General features: G+C 36.0%; 1 protein-coding gene across 2 annotated transcripts in view; it reads right to left on the bottom strand.

Moving 5' to 3' along the window:
* The window catches only part of atl3 (atlastin 3), an 86713-nt gene that overhangs the window by 39051 nt on the left and 25672 nt on the right, over positions 1-21990 (bottom strand). For both annotated transcript variants that reach the window (XM_039769109.1, XM_039769108.1), the window contains exons 2-6: positions 19987-20207; positions 7190-7327; positions 5983-6087; positions 2661-2711; positions 1103-1159 (exon numbers count right to left, since the gene is read on the bottom strand). In XM_039769109.1, coding sequence (XP_039625043.1) covers positions 1103-1159; positions 2661-2711; positions 5983-6087; positions 7190-7327; positions 19987-20184 — 549 coding nt within the window. In that variant the 5' untranslated portion in view covers positions 20185-20207. The remainder of the gene's footprint in view (positions 1-1102; positions 1160-2660; positions 2712-5982; positions 6088-7189; positions 7328-19986; positions 20208-21990) is intronic.

Here is a 21990-nt window from a genome sequence, read left to right as displayed (position 1 = left end):
ACTTTATAGTACAACTATTTAGAAAACAGTTACAATCCTGCAATCCGGTGCAACTGCTTACATACAGGTAGGGTCATGCAGTGAATCAGTGCTGAAAACTAGATTTTTAGCCTTGTAAATTCCACAAGACTAAGTTGCCCAAACATGTACATTCTAATAGAGTTAGATTAAAAATTCCATCTGTATCTTAATTTTCCTCCAAAAGGTGTCCCTTTATTCAAAGTTTAAAGTAAGGCTACATGCCCACTATTATTTTTATTTAAGAACAAAGACATTTGTCTCCATTTTCACCTTTCATCTTCGCTACACCTACATTTTCAATCAATGAAAACACTAGTGCATTGTTTCATTGTGGAAAAAAAGCAGACTCTATCCCATGTTTATTATGTTACTCTTCCCTGGTTGGTAGAGAAAAATCAGCTTGTGAGACTGCTCAAACTACAAGATAGCTCACTGAAATATCTGACATAACAGAAATTCTTCCAGTTGTGCAACAGCCCAATCACAAGATACAATCAGTCATCACAACCATTGTCACACTGCAAATGAAACAATGAAAATTAAATGTGAATCAACACAGAAAAATCAGTTGACAATTGCAAACTGGGCTTAAAATCGTGCCATAAAGTAGTTAAAGTTATATGTGTAGGTTTATGAAGACATAATATGAAGCAAGTCGAAAGCACTGAGATAAGAATAAATAATCAGGATATGAGAGGGAAATAAAGGTATACATTATGGTAGGAGAAATGGTGTGGAGATAATTCAAACAGTGAGGAGAACAAGGTTTTAAGTACCGGCAAAGAAAGACTACATTTATAGATTAAATGTGAAGAGATGTGGAAAGACAGAAAACAAGTGAAACACGAGTATGTGGATGAAAGTGGTGCTGGAAGGCAAAAAACATATTACCCTTAAGCAGAACAATACAAGTAGAAAACAAATGGAGACACTTTGGTTGGGCAACCAGCTAACCTGTAGGAATTCAGATACTATAGGCTACTATACATTTTACTTTCTATATTAGAAATGAGGCATTAAGTTCACAATAACCATCAAACTCACCTATGGCTTGAAATCATCACTTTAAAGTATCACATACCTGGAATGGTTTTTGGGATATCTCAGTCAAAGCAAGGCGGCCATACTCTGTAAACAACTGCAGGAAAAGAATACCAAGATTAGTGAGAGCAAGCAGTCACTTCGTGATTAGAATAATTTACATCTCTTTACAATACATCTGAAAGTTAAATATTATGACATTACAAATCATATATAATCTTCTTTCCAGACCCTGGGATTTATTTATTTTGACTTATTCTGTCATATTTAAAGCATAACTCTTTAAAGACCCTTTAGTTTAAAAAAAATTGGAAACTCAAGCAAATAATGTGTTAAGCAATGTCATCTTTTGCTTTTATTATTAGCAGGAGTTAATGGTTTTTGTGTTTAGTAATTTACATTTTATGATAACTACTTTACAGTTCCATTGCATGTCAGATGTTACCATAAAAATTCCTACACTGCTGATTTCACAAAAGCATTTTTTTTTCTGTACTGACTGGCAGTAGTGGGGAATGTGCTTGCATGAATGAACTAAACACATAACCTTCCAAGTTATAACAGCCACGTAAAGTACAACTCTTATATGTCCATTGTGAACTATGAGTGCTGTTCATGAAATTGCTTCATTAGTATGCTATAAAAAGATAACATGATTAGTTGTCTTGCTTTATAATGTACAACAGTAAAAGAAACTCACTATCAAAACAATGCTAAGATTTTCTTGGTGTACTACACACTTTGAGTCACATACACTTATTTTAAAATACTCTAGGCTTACTCTATTTGGTTGATTTTATTTGCACATGGAAATCTGCTGTGTGTTTACTTTATGATTGTTAAAACAAGCATACATTAGGCATAAAAAATAAATAAATAAATAAAATCATCATGCTGACCAGTTTGACTTCCAGATGAGTATATTTAGCTAATGGCAAAACTGCACAAAGCATGCACTCCCATTCCATTTTTGGAATCGCTCCAACTTTTTGTTAATTACATTTAGACATTTTAGAGACAGTTATGAACAACCAACTGATGCACCTCCTTCAATATATATTAGCTGTCCTAGAAACTATTGAAATCGTCAGAAAAAAAAATTTAAATGTAGAGATGTGAGGTAATTGAAAGGAACTACTCTGGGCATCTCTCTCCTAGGAGGTTTTGTTTTGCCGATGTACTCTCATCGTTTGTGCATTAGTGACTAAGTGACGGTCTTTCTTTGGAGATTCTGTTTTGCCGACATGCTCGCCTCGCTTATGTACTAGTGGCATAAGAAAAGTAAAAGGGATACCGCTTTGCAGATTTTAGTGGCTAAGCGACTTTGTCTTTCTTCTGAGGTTTCATTTTGCTGATGTACTGGCCTCGCTTGTGTTATTAGCGGCTAAGCAAGTTTTGTTTCCTTGGAGGCGGAGCCTTTATCCTGACTCCACCTCTCACTTCCGGGCCGGACAGACATACACACTTCCACGCATAGTTGTTTATATATAAGATATGTTACACTAAGCAGTTAGCAGCATGCACATGTTGCAAGTTCATTGAAAAAAGAGGATTGAAAGGGCAGGTTAGGAAATTAGGATACAACTTTAAACTTATACCTGCAGCTGCTGAAGGTCATCTTCTTGAATATTCTGGGAGAGATTATAAATCTAAAACAGAATAAGACACGTTTTAGTGAACCTGTAAATTAAAAACTATATAACACTCTCTAATCTAATTCAGAGAATATAAACTATATTGCTATTCCAAAAAAAGATATCTGTGGAAGACTGAACTATGTTGGCTTTTGATGATATGAAACTAAAATAAAATGCATAAAAGGTTATAAAATAAATACAGAAATAAAATTAATTTGGATTAGGAAGGCCATCTGACAAGTAAACCATCATTTCTTTAAACAAAACACTAAACTACAATGACATTTTGAATTATTGCAGAAATGTTGCTGAGCTGTTGAATGTATCCAAGATGACTTCTATGATTGCACCAAAACATTTTATGTCACTACAAGTAGACAAACTGCATATTTACCATGTGACAAAATTTACCAATGTTTGTAGTTCTCTGAATGTTAGGTGCTGTGTTCTTCCATCATGAAATAAGCTTGTACTATGCTGAATAAAGAATAACATGCTATCTAAAATATCTTTTCAGGGTCTCCCATACACACATGAAATGGATGCAATCCAACGAGTGAAAGGGTCATGACACAGAATGGATAACTTGGTTCTCATGCTCACGATAATTAGAGATTAATGCTTCTTTGAAGGACACTTCCATATGTTAAAAAAGAAATGCTCCAATAAAGGATTAAAGGTGACCAGACAATATCATTGAGTGATGAATTATAGGAATTTCCTTCCGGGAGGTGAGCGACAACTTACAGGTTTAGAAAATACACCTCATAAAACTGTGGGAATACCAGAGCCTCTCACTGTTATAGTCAAACATTAACACCTATAATGTTGTTTCTGTGTGCCACATTTGCAATTTTAAAAAAGAGAGGGAAAAATTATTTATCTGACCACGTCACACTATTCTAACGCTCATCAGTAAATTGTCTCCGTTTTTCACAAAACTATAACTGTACTCTATAATGTGTAGTTTTTACACTTCAAACTAAGTCCTAATCATGAAGAGTTATTAAGGAACCATTGTCGATGAAACTGTCTGCTTACAACATATATGAAATTAGTAGTTGCCATTTCCCTATTCATTCTTGCTACCTTATAGCAAGACATTATGCTGCAAGATTATGTATTTTCTAGCAGAGTTCCTCCTTTTTGGGCGCTACTGTATATCAATTTCATCTTGCTCCTTGTAAAGCACTGGTAATTTATTTTAGGTGCGGACGCTCTATCCAGTTATACCCTAACAATCACTCCTTTATAATAAGTCAATAAGTTCTATTCTTCTGATCCTGCCAAATACTGAAAGCCCTAAACTTTTATACTGAATCATGCAGTTGGAATGTTAAGTAAGCAACTTAAGAATTACCTGCTTTTATCAAAGCATTATACCTGAAATCTGCTTTTTAATTGAATAAATGTCATTCCCCTGGATATTTCAAGTAAATCTGCAACAACTGATATATGTAGACATATATTATTTAATTTTAAATGCAAATGCAAACATAACAGAGCTGGCTAAATGCACATCAGCCATGTTTAATCTTAAATTGCTTGTAAAAAATTAAAATACACATTCTGAGTAGCAAATAACATAAAAGACACAATGCTTATTGTTCCATGTCTTCACAATGTCACGCAGGGTACATAAAATTTCTTTCCAAATACCTTGCTACTCACAAAAATTCATTTGAGCTAGTGCATAGTGCATGCACTTCAGAATAGGTAATCTACCTGAAGCTAGGTATGCTTGGGCCAGGCCAGTACTTAGATGGGAGACCATCTACGAAAAGCTTGGGTTGTTGCTGGAAGAGGTGTGGGTGGAGACCAACAGGGGGTGCTCGCCCTGTGGTTTGTGTGTAGAACCCAAGGCCCAAGTGCAGTAACCAGGATACTATGATGCAAAAATGGTGTTGTCCTTCGAATGAGGTATACAACCCGACTCACTGTGGTCATAAAGAATCTCTGGGCATTCTTTGTAAAGAGTTGGGTGTTTCCTGATGTCCTGGCTAGATTGCCCATCGCAAACTGTTCATTTTGGCAACCTAAACATCCCCAGTCTATAATTGGCTATGTCTCTGACCTCTATACCACCTAATAACTAATGTGTGGTAAGATTTCTGTTGGAAAATGGGTGTCGTTGCATCATCTTGGTGGATACTGCACATTGCTGGTGGTGGAGAAAGTGGTTCTACTTTCTCCATGTAAATGCTTTCAGTGCCTTGAAAAGTGCTTTATGTGCAATGCCTTCTTCTAACTGAAAAGTCTTGATGAGCTCATTCACATTAACTTTCAGCTTGCTTGACTAAACTTGTTACTTGTTAGCTTTAGGATAATCTTCATGACCTGATACCCTTAAGCATTACTTAGAAACTGAATTCTTCACAATACCATTGTATTCTGCTTGTCCTATAAAATTACTTCAAATAACACAGTGACTTTGAGAATAATTTCAAGATATTTATTACCCACAGTTGACTACTGCTAGGGATTGCTCTTTCAGTTTTGTGTGTGCTCGCTAGTTAGAGTTTTCTACCCATTTGTACTTGTCTTGCATGAAATTTAGCACAACACTTTTTAAACATTGACCATTTACACTTTCTTGATATTATATTCCTAGGCAAGATGTACCCATCATCCAAACTGTTTTGGGCAGATTTGATGTAAACACCCATATTTACCTTATGTTTTAATTTATGAATAAAACTATAGTACTCACTATCTATGTAAGGACTGGCTGACTAAAATAAGATGAGCAGTTAATTTAGTAGAAAGTCACTTTGAAAGCAGATATCGAAGTAGAATATTTCCTAAAAGTGAAATCCAGTACAGTATATCCACATAGGGTGGAACTGTAAACCCTGTTCATCTAATAAGCTATCGTTAAGTTGGGGCCCCTCGGAGTAATCCAGTCAATAGCTCCTGCTCTGATCAGTAATTCAACCTATTGATAACTATTATGCCGGTATCTATTCATTTTGCAACAAACCAAACCTCAACTGTCTAAGCTCACTACAAAAAAATAATTATAAGAGAAATTTAGGATTACGTATTGTACTACCCTGTAAATATATTCCAAATCTAAAGATGAGCTGCCACAAACATTGATTAGAGTGACTTTAGGGTTTTGCTAAGATTTAAAGGCTTAAACTACAGTACAGACCTACACGAATAAGCAAATTATTGAATTGCATGCAAACATATACAGTATTATGCATGATTACACATTTCTAATACATATTGCATGTTCACTTTGTTTACAGTATATATGAAAGGAAATGTTTTGTCTCACCTGGATTGAACTGGTCATAGTACTAAGAGCAAATATAGTGGCACAGTCCTTCACTGTTGACTGGCTATCAAAGGCACCCTGAGTGTCCATCAGCACTACAGCCACCTGTACAGAACAAAATGCAAAGTTGCACAATTTGTTTTCACCGAGAACCAAGACAGGCATTGGTCACACTAATGAATATTGGTGAATATAAAAGGCACAATATTAGGTAAACTAGGCTAATAAAGAGGCAAAGAGGCGAGTTGTATTTTTTTACGTTCATAATTGCTGGTATTGATTTGTGTAACACTGCAAAACTGCACAAAATATTAGTTTCTCATTTAATAAATGTTAAGTCTGTTTCATGTATAAGCAAGGAATGCATTTCACAAGTAATTATACTAATATACTGCGATTAACAATGACATCAGAGAAGCAAACTGCTGCAGCAACAAAGTATTACTCTACATCTGCAGGGAGACAATGTAAGCAATAATGACTAAAACTGTTTTGGTTAACAGCAAAAATCTGGAATCAACTCACCAATATCCTACAGAACAGAATTCACCAGCTACTTTCGTTATTTACACAAAACAATAACATTTCTAGTATAAATTATGAACTTTGCAAAGAAAAATACCTTAGAGTGCGAATGCTTAAGTTTCTGTTGATATACCGGTACTTCATTTCAGACCTTTTCACAGAAACGATCAAATTGCACCACGCTGACACTGTGATTCTGTACCAAAGGCTGGAAATATCAACCATCTGTATTAAGAGAACTACCTCCCAGATTTCACAGCACCAAGGAACATTTTTCTATATTTGGATAGTTTATACACTGTTAGTACCCCACACATACCTCTTGTTGAATGCAGATGTTTATTATTGCAGCTACTCAAAATTAGCAGATTGTGAATTTTATTTTTTACCAAAGATACTTACCTCTAACATACACCATTATACATTTCATTTTATTATGTATTCAGTCAATGGGTACATAGTGCAAATGGTTTTATACTAATGTAAATTAATTTGTTTCTTTAGTGCTCCATTCTGGTCAACGCAGAGAAGCATTTAAATACACAGTACACGCAGTTTTATCAGGAATGTGCAACTACTATGCAAACTTCATACAAACAGTAGCACACATTCATTTTGATAACAGTCAAGGACCATGGGCATATTTCCAGTTTTTTTAATTTACTTTTATAAAATACAACACCTTTTTCTTGTTGGGCTTCTCCACCACAAATATTTCACTCCAGATCTGAATTCCTGTTGTCTCTGGCTCAGAACCTCCCCGCCAAGAAAATCCAGATAAAGGTTCATCTTCCCCACCAAGCCACAAGTCAGCCTCTTTCTGCCGAAGAAATACAAAAAAGAAGCAAAGTGTTATTTTTGGTATAAATTATCTGAAAAACATGAAAAGCTAGATTTTCAAAATATATGTCAGCTATTAAATCAAAAGCAGTAACTGGCAAATGAGACAGTGACATTAATTATGTTCTTCTCATTGATAACCTCAAATAAATGTTGCAAAGAGGACACACCAAAAGTCTTGAATTGATAAAAAACATAATTTCATAAACTACTTATACTTATCTCATTTAACTAATGTACTAATGTAGGCATTTTCTTAGTTAAGAGTCATTCCATGTCAAATCAACCAATGTCCCAAGCACTTCAGACTCATTCCATATTTTTTTTTTGATGTAAGATCAATACTTTCCAAGATTCGGTCAGTTTACTGAAGAGACAGGGGTGTCAATTTTATCCTGCCTCTTTTTTTAATCAAATTTCACAAGTCCACAGCTGAAGACGTAAAACACAGAGCAGGCTCAGACTTTGCACACTGGTATATTAATTGATATAATATGTGAAGAAATGAAAAAAATTTTGTTCCAGATAACCCTGCATGGTCAAAGCAGCCCCTTGAAATTGACCAAAATTTAATTTGAGTTTTTGATTCAGCTATGTTTAAGCCTCAGAAAGTCATGCTTGTAACCAAAACATTTTATTCAGAGAACTACATAGTACAGGCTTTCTGAAAAAGCAATTAACAGAAAATAACTGTATCAGGGTTTGAACAGCAGACTGCTCAAATCCAAAAAAACACTTTGGATTTCGTTTTCAGGGCACTCTAACGGTATGTGAGAAAGTGCAGATAATTTTTAAAAACTTTTAATTTATTCTACATTGTCCCTTCTTTCTCAAAACACAGACCAAACTTTTCTTATGCAAATCTTTCATGCTCATTTTCCATCCTAAACATAGGCTGAATGTGCCATGTGTGAATAATGGTAATCATTGAGTTTTCAATCAGTAAGTTAATCAAAAATGTCAAACGTCTTTTATATCAAATGGCAATGTCCTATTTCATGTTGATGAAGAGAGAATGTGATTCTTCGTGGCCAAAAGGGTACCTGGTACTAGAGAATACCACTGTTACATCCCTATAGAAGATGGCAAACACAAAGTCAGCTGGGTGTCTGGTGAAGACAGTTAACTGACTGACTGAATATTCACCACTGAAGCAGCAGCTGAGAACCTGCCCTCGCACGATCACACTCCCGATGGATCAAATGCGCCCCTCACGTTAGACCAGTGTCCTACTGGAGGCTCTGTTGGGTGCATGTATGATTAAAAAAAAGTTTGATTGATGCTGATTTGTGACAAGAGTGAAATGGAATTGGGCACCATGAGACTATATTTGTTGGGCTCTATTACAGTGTGTCATTGCACTGCTTAGTACAAATATAACGGTCAGTGAGAGGCAGAACCTTCTTGATCTCAAAGACAAAGATGCCCTGCACTTTGCACTTAAACTGAAGCTGACGCAATACAAAGATGTTTACATTTCATTGTAACTAGTGTTGTATTTAAATAATAAATCAAGCAGCTGTTGTTCATGTGTTGTGCTTAAATTTGTCTTTGGTGATTTATTTTGTACATTAATCCTGTACCCAAGTTAGTGATGAAGAACTTGATGATCATCATTACTGACAAATGGGGAATTGAATCCATGTTTAAAATGGAAAATAAAAATTAAATATTAACATAAGAAAAGAAAGACTTGGTATTTGAGAAAGAAAGAACCATGTAGGATACAGGAAAATAATCTGAAAAATGTCTGGGCATTCCCACAGTGCATTAAGCTGGACTGAAAATTTAACCCAAAATTATTTTGTTTCACATTTGAGAGGTCTGCTGTTTAAACCCCAATACAGTATATAATATATATATTTTCTTTATAACCTTTTGAAAATTTCAATAGGCTGCATCAGTTAGAAGTATGCTTTCTGATAGCCAAAAATGCAAATTTTTTTTTTCCCTCATTTTTGAAGGTCTGGTCTTACCAAGTGGTGTCATCTGGAACAAACATTTTGATTGTGTTAAGTACTGTACCTATAAAGGTACCAGTATGAAAAATTTTAGTACTTGAGATATTGTCTTGTGAAGTTGATGGAAAAATAAAGCCATGTGAAATTTGGCACCCCTCTACCCTCACAAAATTGAGACCGAAGTACGTGTGATTTCTGGAAACATTTGCTGATTTGACACAGAATGACCCTTAAAGATATATTTTTGGATGGTTACTGACTAACAGTTTTAACCATTTTTTAAGCTTTAGCATTTAGTACAAAAAACTAATTTATAAGCTAGTCTACACTTGAGTATACAAGTTGGTTAAATAAAAAATATTCTTCACTAATACATGAATTCTATCTATGGTGACCCTGAAGTGCAATGTGCAAAAACAAATGAAATCATGCAAACACAAATCAGAAAACACAAAAATAAAGTGGAAACGCAAACCCAAATCAGAAAAATCAAACACAAATTGGAAATGCAAAAACAAATAAAAAAAAACAAAAACAAGTTAAAAATTTTAAAATAACGTTAAGTTTCTTCAGCTCATACATGCCACATAGCTCCGTCTCACTTTGCTCACCCAGGGTCACATAAGATGCTCACCAGAGGCCAAGCATAAGAACCAGTGAGCTTTAGTTGTCGGGGAACACGCTGTCAAAAGTGCCGTGTCTGTGCTCCCTTGCGCCCGCTGCTCAAGGGGGTGCTATTATAGATTGCATCTCCAGGTTTTTCCACTCCTTGAAACAGTGCATGTCCACTGGAGGAGCGTGTCTCTCTACATTCGGACCCGGGGCACTATAATAGTGTCATTACTGGGTATTATTCATGGATGAAATACAAAACTATTTCATTTTGTAGATTTCTCCACAGCAGTTTGTTGCAATAGCACTTTAGATCGTTTTGGTCCCAGATCTGGTGTGATTCAGGTACTTTGCTGTATATTTAGCCATAAACATTTTCAGTGTTTGGTATCACCATACTTAGAAAGCAAGTATGAAAAGAGCAAGACATTACTTTTTATGTATGACAGTTTTATGTTAAATCCTGAGTCTTCCATGACTATCTTCATACTTTAGTCTGGTCACTCTTTTAAATGCTACCACAAATGAAAAGAAAATGAGAAGCCAGATGGCAGTACATCATAAATCAATTATCGGATACAGTGACACCGAATGTCTCCTGTCTATTTAGCAATCGTCTGTGATATATGTGACAATTGATTTTTTTAACGAGATTTTTTTAGTTGGCTGATTTTAGACCAAACTATTATATCAGCTATCGAAACATCACATTTGTTCTGCTATGTTTGCAGTAGACATGTCAAATTTCTACTGGATACAACCCAAGTTGGCCCTGCCAATGCTTTGGCCGAGAGTGTTCAAAGTTATACAAACGTTATCTTTTCTGCTAAAGTACTGTATATAACAATACCTGAAAAAGATAAGAAATCTCTTTTACCTTTCATCATTCTCAGTTCCACGACAATACTCGCTGAAAAGCTGGGAATAGATTGTGATGAACATTTAGATTTCATTGCTTTAAGTATTTCCATTTCTTCCATTCACTGTTCTTTTTGTTTCATGCTTCTCAGTCTGTTTTTGCATTTGTTGTTTCTGATTTGTTTTGCCGTATTTAATTTCTTTCTGTATTTTCTCATTTGTATTTGCACGATTTAATTTATTTTTGAACATTGCACTTGTGGGCCACCATAGAATTCTTCCTGGTAGATGTCCTCAAGCATATAGGAGACCAGTTTCTGAAGTTTTTAGGCATTATGCAAATTTTTCAGCCATCAGTATTTGCACAGGATAAGCTCATGTGAAAGCAACAATCTTTATAATAGAAACGTTTTTTTTTGTTTGTGCTTCTCAATTTTTTTTTTATAACCCCCAAAATACAAATAGTCTTCTCTTCCAAACAACCAATCACATGGCTGTAACTCAGCATATAAAACATCTAGATATGGTTAAGTGATTTAGCCGTTTATCAATCAAACATCAGAACAGGCAAAACATTTCATCTAAAAAACGTTGACTGCGATATGTTAGAGCTGGACATTGCAGTTTTACCACCTCAGAAACAGCATCCTCCCTGGAATTTTCACAAACTATATCATACTCTTCTCTATAAACTGTATAGACTAAACAAGAAAAGCTTACAATGAGTGGCAGTGGCACCTTGTAGATGAGAAGTAGAGGGGCCTAAGCTTGTTTAGACTTAAGGAAATTCCATAAATACTCAAATAACAGCATGACAACAATATTGTGCTGCAGGACATTTCTGAATGCCAAACACATCAAACCTTACAGCAGAAGACAACCATGTTTGGTACCACTCCTCTCATATAATAACAGGAAAGAGAGGCTACAGTCAGCATGTGATTATCAAGACTGCACAACTAAAGATTTCAAAAATGTTGCTGGATTTGATGAATCTCACTTTCTGTTGTAACATTCAGATGGTTCAGTTAGATTTAGCAAAATCAGTATGAATGCATGGATCAATCCTGCCTTGTGTCAACTGTACAGACGTGTAGTTCTATTCTAATGATACTAATGTTTTCACAAATTAGGCTTTTAATAGCAACCTGAACTTCACAGCATACCTAAGCACTGTTTCAGACTAAGTAAATGACTTTATGGACACAATCTGCCCATTTTTAAAAACCTGTGGCATGATAATACACAGCACCACAAAGCAGACATTATTTCCAACTGATTCCATGAACATGACAGCAACTCCAGTTTTTTCCAATTGTCGGCACAGTCCCCACATCTCATTGCAATAGAGCACCTTAGGAATGACATGGAATAGGAGGGTTGCAACTAAAAAATCTGCACCAACTGCATGCTGCTATCACGTCAGAACAAATCACAGTCCAGAAGTGGTATTTCCAGCACCTTGTTGAATCTATGCCTCAAAGATTTCAGACTCGTCTAGAAGGCAGAAGGGGCCTGGCTCATTGATAGGTTTACACCAAATACATGGTGTTCATCATACTGTATTAGCCTATTTAATCGACATATAATTTTGTCTATTCACCTTTAAACTGCTGCCAGAATAGAATTGTGAGCATGAAAGTTTCTACTGAAATAAAGGATAAAATATTAAAATATTTATATGTCAGTTTTATAAAAGGCACATATGCAGATGAAGAAAAAGGACTGGAGGATAACAAATGCTGAAAACACAAACAAAATTCAGAAAGATTTGGTCAATCTTTAAAACTAAGCAAACATTTATAAAATATACCGTAGAGAAGTGTAAACTGCTGCACAAGATCAGTGACACATCAACAAGCCTCTGAAAAGGATTTGGTTTACAGTAGCATAACATTCTTATCATCCAGGACATATTAGGTCATACTGTAAAAGCCTCTCAGAATAAATCAAAGGATGTTATATTCAGATACTGTAATATGTAGTGAGACTACATTACAAAAAAGGCACAGCAACTCTAGAGGATGTGTGGAAAAAAACAACCAAGTGCATCCATGGACTCAAAGACATATTTTCTGACAATCAAGAAAAAGATGAAAAAGTATGGGAACATGGTAGAACAAGATAAATGATTAATAATAGATGTCTAAAAAAAGAAACTATGAACGAAGTTCTATAATTATAAATATTTGCTTTTTTATTAACCAATAACATAAGAGATAGGTGTATCTACTTCATTTTATATATATATATATATATATATATGTGTGTGTGTGTGTGTGTAAGGGATGCCAGGGGCGACGACCCGGCCGGGATGCCCTGAAGGACCGGAAGAGGGTCTACGCCCGCCCTGGATCACATGGGGGCTGCAACCCTGGTTGCTTTGGGGGCCACGGGTAGAGGGCTTGGAAGCCCAACCCTGTAGGGGCCCGTGGTCACCGCCAGGGGGCGCCCCAACAATGCCTTGCGAACCCTGGTCCTCAGCACTTCCGCCACACCAGGAAGTGCTGGGGGGGGAAGAGAAGCAGGGACACCCGGAGAGCTTCCAGGAGTACAACCTGCACTTCCCCCACACAGGGGCGTGTCGGCTGGTGATTGCCGGAATTCACCTAGAGCACATCCGGGTGCTGATAAAAGGGGCCGCCTCCCTTCATTCGAGGCTGGAGTCGGGTGGAAGAAGGACTAAGCAGAGGAGAGTGAGGGCGGCCTGAAGAGTGGAGGCATTGTGTGGTGTTGGCCAGGACTTTGGGACTTGGGGTTTGTGTGCACTTGAACTGTAAATAATAGTGTTGTAAATAAACGTGTGGTGGTGGAAAACAACATGTCTGCCTGTCTGTGTCCGGGACATTTCCACTATATATATATATATATATATATATATATCTATACTAATAAAAGGAAAAGCCCTCACTCACTCACTGACTCATCACTAATTCTCCAACTTCCCGTGTGGGTGGAAGGCTGAAATTTGGCAGGTTGATTCCTTACAGCTTCCTTACAAAAGTTGGGCAGGTTTTATATCGAAATTCTACGCGTAATGGTCATAACTGGAAGCAGTTTTTCTCCATTTACTGTAATGGAGATGAGCTTCAACGCCGTGGGGCGGAGTTTCGTGTGACATCATCACGCCTCCCACGTAATCACGCAGTACATAGAAAACCAGGAAGACCTCAAAAAAGCGCTCAAGAAAACATGCATTATATAATTGAGAAGGCAGCGAAACAATAAGAAGCGAGCGAGTGGCATATACTACCATATTCATGAGTTCTGCTACTGAAACAAAGCACGATGTAAACCTACACTTTAAATTAAGTTCATAGACAGGCTGCGCTGGCGTTTGTAATTTAGTGCCTGCCCATATAAGGCCGTCCGTCAGCGGCAATCCAATAGCAAACTGCCACGGGTAAATATTCACGGGTGAAGGACTGTGCTTATGGAGAGGAAGATGAGATGGTGAGGGTGGTGTTTGACACAAACTCAGCGAAACTGCGAGAGAAAGTTTTAAGTGCCAGGACTAAGGTAACATTAAATACAGCCATGGACATAGCAGGAGATGGCACCAGCACAGCTGGGAACCTTCGATGCATGTACATCGAGTGGCTCACGTGAACTGACGCAGTGCACAGATAAAAGGCAACAGTTCCAAAGAGCTGAACAAAACCCATTACACAATTGAAAAGGCAGCAAAAAATATGAAGCGTCTCATACATACAAGCATATTCATAAATCCAACTACTGCGGAAACAAAGCACACGTTGGAAAAAGTCAATGTCCCGCTAAAGGAAGACAGTGTAAAAACCCGTGCATGCAGTGTGTCAGATCTCAGATAAAGAAGAAGACGAGCTGTTTATTGATGCAGTAAGAAACGAATCGATGAATGAAACCTGTCATCTTTACAACGATTGACAAACACGGAATGTAACTTGAACACAACACATCCTACAAATACGAACCTGATTGAAAGAAATAATGATAATCAAATCCTTGATGACCGCAACACTCAGTAACACTCACAAAACAAATACTGTATATTGACAGTCATGTTACGTTATTTTTAAAATGTTCCCTTTTCTTTTCTACCTTTTTAACACACTACTTCTCGCTGCGATACGCGGGTATATATATATGTATATATATATAACCCGATCTACATACTCGAATAATGGATACTTTATTCGCCATCAATGATTGTTTTGGTAAAGCCATACTCAGTGTATTCATTAGATGAACGGTAAAAAAGTAAGGGCGAGGGGAGGATGACTAATTGAGGCATGCAGGCTGTAGTGGCGTCAACTCTATCTGAATTGCGATCACATTTGAAAAAATATATCTTTTCAAGTTCTATTTAGTCCATATGTGTCAAACTCAAGGGCCGCGGGCCACATCCGGCCCGGCGTGTAATTATATCAAGCCCGCGAGATCATTTTATATACTGTATTATTGTTATTAAAGCCCGGGTATATGAAGCGCTGGTAACACAATAAACTACAGATCCCATAATGCAGCGCTTCAGCTGCCTTGCCGAACACTAACCGCGTTAATCAAGTCTACCTTATGATGCTGCAAGTTATTGCGACTAGAGTTATTGCGCACTGAGTTTGCACGGCGCTTTGGTGACTTTGAAGAACAAAAAAAGTCTGTCTACATGCGGCTCGAACCTTGTGCATGTTTGGTAGCACATATCTGTGTGAGAAGCTCTTCTCAGTGATAAAGACTAACAAAACAGCACACGGAGTCGCCTCACTGATGAGCACCTGCAATCCATCCTGAGAATCTCCACAACACAGAACCTCACACCAAACAGAAACGAACTTGTGGCCAAAAAAAGATGTCAAGCGTCCAGCTCTAAAATGACATATGAGCAAAGACAACTGAATGATTTGATTTGTTATTGCACGTAAGAGCGGGAGTCAACCGTTTTAACAAACAGCGTATTGCACTGATACGAAAAAGCTGTGTGTGTATATATGTAGATATGTATGTATATATATATATATATGTTTATATATGTGTGTGTATGTATGTATGTATATATATATATATATATATATATATATATATATATATATATATATATATATATATATATATATATATATATATATATATATGTGTAAAAAAAAAATATATATATATATATATATATATATATATATATATATATGACAACAACACTCATCACTCACAACAGTGACAAAACAATTACATTGACAATCAGGTTACGTTATTTTCAAAATGTTTCCTTTTCTTTTCATTGCTTCTTTAACACACTACTTCTCTGCTGCGAAGCGTGGGTATTTTGCTATATATATATATATATATATATATATATATATATATATATATATATATATATATATATATATGACAACAACACTCATCACTCACAACAGTGACAAAACAATTACATTGACAATCAGGTTACGTTATTTTCAAAATGTTTCCTTTTCTTTTCATTGCTTCTTTAACACACTACTTCTCCGCTGCGAAGCGCGGGTATTTTGCTAGTATATATATATATATATATATATATATATATATATATATATATATATATATATATACACATATACACACACACGCTGACAAAATTGTTGGTACCCTTCAGTCAATGAAAGAAAAACTCAAAATGGTCACAGAAATAACTTTAATCTGACAAAAGTAATAATAAATAAAAATTCTATGAAATTTAACTAATAAAAGTCATACATTGCTTTTCAACCATGCTTCAACAGAATTAATAAAAAAAAAAATCTCATGAAACAGTCCTGGACAAAAATGATGGTACCCCTAGAAAAGACTGAAAATAATGTGACCAAAGGGACATGTTAATCCAAGGTGTGTCCACTATTTAGCATCACAGGTGTCTACAATCTTGTAATCAGTCAGTGGACCTATATATAGGGCTCCAGGTAGTCACTGTGTTGTTTGGTGACATGGTGTGTACCACACTCAACATGGACCAGAGGAAGCGAAGGAAAGAGTTGTCTCAGGAGATTAGAAAGAAAATTATAGACAAGCATGTCAAAGGTAAAGGCTATAAGACCATCTCGAAGCAGCTTGATGTTCCTGTGACTACAGTTGCACATATTATTCAGAAATTTAAGAATCATGGGACTGTAGCCAACCTCCCTGGACGTGGCCGCAGGAGGAAAATTGACGACAAATCAAAGAGACGGATAATACGAATGGTAACAAAAGAGCCCAGAAAAACTTCTAAAGAGATCCAAGGTGAACTTCAAGCTCAAGGAACATCAGTGTCAGATCGCACCATCCGCCGTTGTTTGAGCCAAAGTGGACTTCATGGGAGACGACCAAGGAGGACACCATTGTTGAAAACAAATCATAAAAAAGCCAGTCTGGAATTTGCCAAACTACATGTGGACAAGCCACAAAGATTCTGGGAGAATGTCCTATGGACAGATGAGACAAAAATTGAACTTTTTGCCAAGGCACATCAGCTCTATGTTCACAGACGGAAAAATGAAGCATATCGAGAAAAGAACACTGTCCCTTCTGTGAAACATGGAGGAGGCTCTGTTATGTTCTGGGGCTGCTTTGCTGTATCTGGCACAGGGTGTCTTGAATCTGTGCAGGGTACAATGAAATCTCAAGACTATCAAGGGATTCTAGAGAGAAATGTGCTGGCCAGTGTCAGAAAGCTTGGTCTCAGTCGCAGGTCATGGGTCTTGCAACAGGACAATGACCCAAAACACACAGCTAAAAACACCCAAGAATGGCTAAGAGGAAAACATTGGACTATTCTAAAGTGGCCTTCTATGAGCCCTGACCTCAATCCTATTGAGCATCTTTGGAAAGAGCTGAAACATGCCGTCTGGAAAAGGCACCCTTCAAACCTGAGACAACTGGAGCAGTTTGATCATGAGGAGTGGGCCAAAATACCTGCTGAGAAGTGCAGAAGTCTCATTGACAGTTACAGGAATCGTTTTGATTGCAGTGATTGCCTCAAAAGGTTGTGCAACAAAATATTAAGTTAGGGGTACCATCATTTTGTCCAGGCCTGTTTCATGAGTTTATTTTTTTAAATAATTCTGTTGAAGCATGGTTGAAAATCAATGTCTGACTTTCATTGGTTAAAGGGTACCAACAATTTTGTCCACGTGTGTATACTAGCAAAATACCCGCGCTTTGCAGCGGAGAAGTAGTGTGTTAAAGAAGATATGAAAAAGAAAAGGAAACATTTTAAAAATAACGCAATATGATTGTCAATGTAATTGTTTTGTCACTGTTATGAGTGTTGCTGTCATATATACAGTGTATATATATATATATATATATATATATATATATATATATATATATACACACACACACACACACACAGACAGACAGACACACACACATATAAACATATATACATATACACTAGCAAAATACCCGAGCTTCGCAGCAGCAAAGTACCGCCTTAAAATTTTTATTAAGAAGAAAATTAAACCTTTTTAAACTGAGGGAAAATATACCAATAATTATTTGTTAAGGATCTCTTTGTATACCACATTGTCATTCCGGCCCTCCGGTTGTAATATGACCCAAATGATCAAAATAGCAACTGTGTTTATTTATTTTTTTTTAAATACATATCTGTTGATGTATGAAGGAGTATAGGATGTCAAAATCTTGGAATGATACTGTAACAATGTTAATTCACCCAGGTGACATAGAATGCAGACTGAACGACGTTAAAGTCTTAACACTTTCCCACACGCTAATAAAATTAAACCTGAGAAGGTCTTCAAGTCTTTGTCCAGTTGTGATTAATAAGTATGCGATTTGAGAAAAGAGTACTGGTAACATTTAAGATGACATGGAAGACTATTTACAGGAAATAATATGCTTTTATTTAAGGTATTCTTGGAACTCTTTTAACAAACATGAAGTGATGTGTATGGAATTAGGAATGTAAAATACTATATCACTGGCACTAAGAAAAACCTTTTTGCTTAAGTCGTTCACTTATAATTTGCTGAATCTTTGGCTGTTTATAGAAACAGTCTGCAAATGGCTCAATAGCAAGTAAAAGTGGTAATAATGGAAAACCCTGTATGGCTCCATGTTCTAAAGTGAGACAGTCAGAATTTATACTGTTTATATAAACTAAAGATTGATGGCTGAAGTAGAACAGTCAAATTCATGCATATATACTGGTTGAAATCTGGAAATTGGTATAATAAAGTGAAAGTATAATTCCATTTGTCTCTGCCAAAGGCTTTTTCTGCATCCACAAATAATAAGACCTCAAGAAGCCCCATTGCTGTTGGGGCATTCTGTATATCATACTGACAAATTTCTAACAATTCCTTGGCAAGTGACTGCCCTTAACAGACTAATCCTACAAAATTAACCATGAAGGCACATTCTCTATTGCTACAGATTTGACCAAATACTTAACATCACTCTTTAACAAGTTTTTTTTTTTTTAAAACCTCTTTTGAGGAATGGTTAGACAAACAACTTCTCTTTTATCCTTATATAGTGCAAGACATAGCCCTGTTCTGTAAAAATCACCTACCTTAGCACAAACCTTTAAAAAAAATAAGAACTATTAGAATGTTTTGATATCTCAGGTAGTGCACTATTTATTCTCAAGGTATTTTTCCACATTCTAAATAGATCCATTCAAGAGGTAGGATCAAAAGACAAGTGCATCAAATGACTTCTAAATACAACTCACAAAAGCTCCTGGCTACAAGTTATTTCACTATCTGAGCCAGAAATCTCTGAGGGTTCAAACAGTCTAGCTTTGCTAAAGTAAGATGAAACTAAGGGGGATAGAAGCACAAAGCACACAGAATCTCCAGTTTCAAATGTTAAAAATGTCACTTCATCTGATGTGTGATATAAAAAAATATATATATAATGGCCTTGAAATTTTTTTATATTTGTGCCACCTTTTGGTTACTATAATTACTTGGTATAAATAAAAACAGTATGTAAACTGTAAAACAACTGTACTTAAAAACTGCAGTTAATTAAAAAGAAAGTAATATTACTACAAATGTATATTTAAGTAAAAAGGTTTATTGAATTCAACAATAATTGAAAAAACTTTTTAAAAAAAGTGTTAAGTGCATAATTTATTTGCATTCCTGCTAATGGTGATTTTTAAACTATTCACACTTGAGTTTTGTTGTTTCATGGTAGAAATTAAAATTTTAACATAACATTTGATTAAAAATGAATCACTTGCCTTTCTAGACATGTAGCGTAGCATAAAATCTAGCAGGAAAGACTTGCCCTTACGGAAAGCACCGGCAACAGAGACCACAACTACATCAAGGTCTCGGACACCATCCTGAAGCAGGACACTCTCCAGGGCCTCTATGTCCAATTCAAAGGTGTGGTCTTCTTTATGTACATTCACAATCTGGACTGGCGTGGGGTGCATCTTTGCCCTCTCTGTCGTCAGCACTGAGGATGAATATAGAAGGAGGAAGATTAGTACAGACTAGTATTTTTTTTCTACTTATTACAATAATGAACCAAAATTTCCTTCCCATCAGTTAATAGAAACCTTAGTTGATTTATATAATATAAAACTACAAAAATAATTCTTTACAAAGAACACTGCAACGCTTCTCTAGAATTTGATAAGAACTCAATGTTTTCTAAAATGAGTTTGCAAGGGCTCTGCCTCTGTTTCATTTACCTTTCAGTGTATATATGTATATTTCAAACTATTTTATAATGGGCCTTTTGTTTACATAGCTATATGGCTTGAGTAGGGGTAGAGGTTTTAATGTTGATTATGATTTAAAGCATTTGAATTTTTTTGTTTTCTTCCTGGAAAGTTGTAGTTATTGTATTTTTCATTTAATCATGTTTTCCATGCAGAGCTTTGGCATTTAAACTCAATAAAACTTAAAAAAAAAATACAAACTAACCTTAAATGGCAAAGAGTTGCTTAATCTCCTTCCCAACTACTGTATTTTTAATTTGCATTTGATAATAATGAACCTCATATGCCACATTTCTACGCAGTTCTGAATTCTGTGTAGGTCTAACTATATTAATTCACCTGCCTTCTAAGTCAAGGTTATTCTACCCAATTTAAGGCAATCTGAAAATTAGACTAACTTTTATTGCATGTGTAGCTTTAATATACTTGGCATTCATAGCCATTCTCTTACTGTTAAAATATTATAAAAAACAAAAAAACAGTAAGGTTAAATTGTGTAGTATACTGGATACTGTCATCCTGTTCATTCACTGAATACATGTTCAGACTAGCTTTAGAAATTCTTTCATGGTATTTTTTCCCCCAGTTGTGGATCTACAAAACAGAACAACACTGAGGTCTAAAATTTGCCACAAAAATAGAAACAACACTCTATTAGTGCTTTTTTCATGACAGAAACTAATCATATTTTTTCTCATGGTAGCCAAATTTAAATACTAACATGCCAATTATAATTTTACTTTGTTTATTAGTAATGTGTCAATTTGCCACAGGGCTGACACTTGTAGAAAGTACAGTTTGTAAGGTAGTACAAAATCTCAGGCTATTTAAAGACATTTGGTAAAGTACAGGCTTCACAGAATTACAAACACTGGTTTTATGAATATCAGGGTACAGTATATGAAGAAAGTTTTTTATGCAGTTTTTCATTTTACAAAATTCAACAAAGCTGAATTTTCATATACTGTACATGAAGTCCAACTCTGGGAAACCACTCCGAGGACATGCACCCCTACTCATCTTTATAGTCATTCCAAGTAAACCTCAATGCAGTAACCGGAACAGACATCGGTGGGGGCATCTGGAGCAGAGCTGGATGTTGGTGAAGCACAATCAGAGTCTCAGGCATTCTCACAGCTAATGCTGCACTCACATTTTGTGGCTCAGTCAACTTGTAATGTGTGTTGCTGTCATGTCTTCTGGCATAAATTGAGCATCACTGCTCCAAAAAGTTTATAAAACGGGTGGAAAAGCCCAAGAATGATTGAAAGGTCATTCCTTTGTATGTGAGAAGCAGTAAAGCATAAGGAAACACCCTTATTAAACAGCATTAAATGACAGGAAAACAGTCTTATTGGGGTTCGCTACAGTAATTTATTTTAAAATTAACCTATCTCCATTTTTTCCCTATTTAAATAAATGGAAGGGGTTTTTAGGAACAGATTAGCTTGGCAAAGCAGTGGAAACTTGAACAATGTATCTAACTGTAAACATGGGGACGAGAGAGATAGAAAC

Source organism: Polypterus senegalus, chromosome 11 (assembly GCF_016835505.1).
Source record: "Polypterus senegalus isolate Bchr_013 chromosome 11, ASM1683550v1, whole genome shotgun sequence".
Classification (NCBI taxonomy): Eukaryota; Metazoa; Chordata; class Cladistia; order Polypteriformes; family Polypteridae; genus Polypterus; species Polypterus senegalus.
This window is presented reverse-complemented; position numbering and strand designations above follow the sequence as displayed.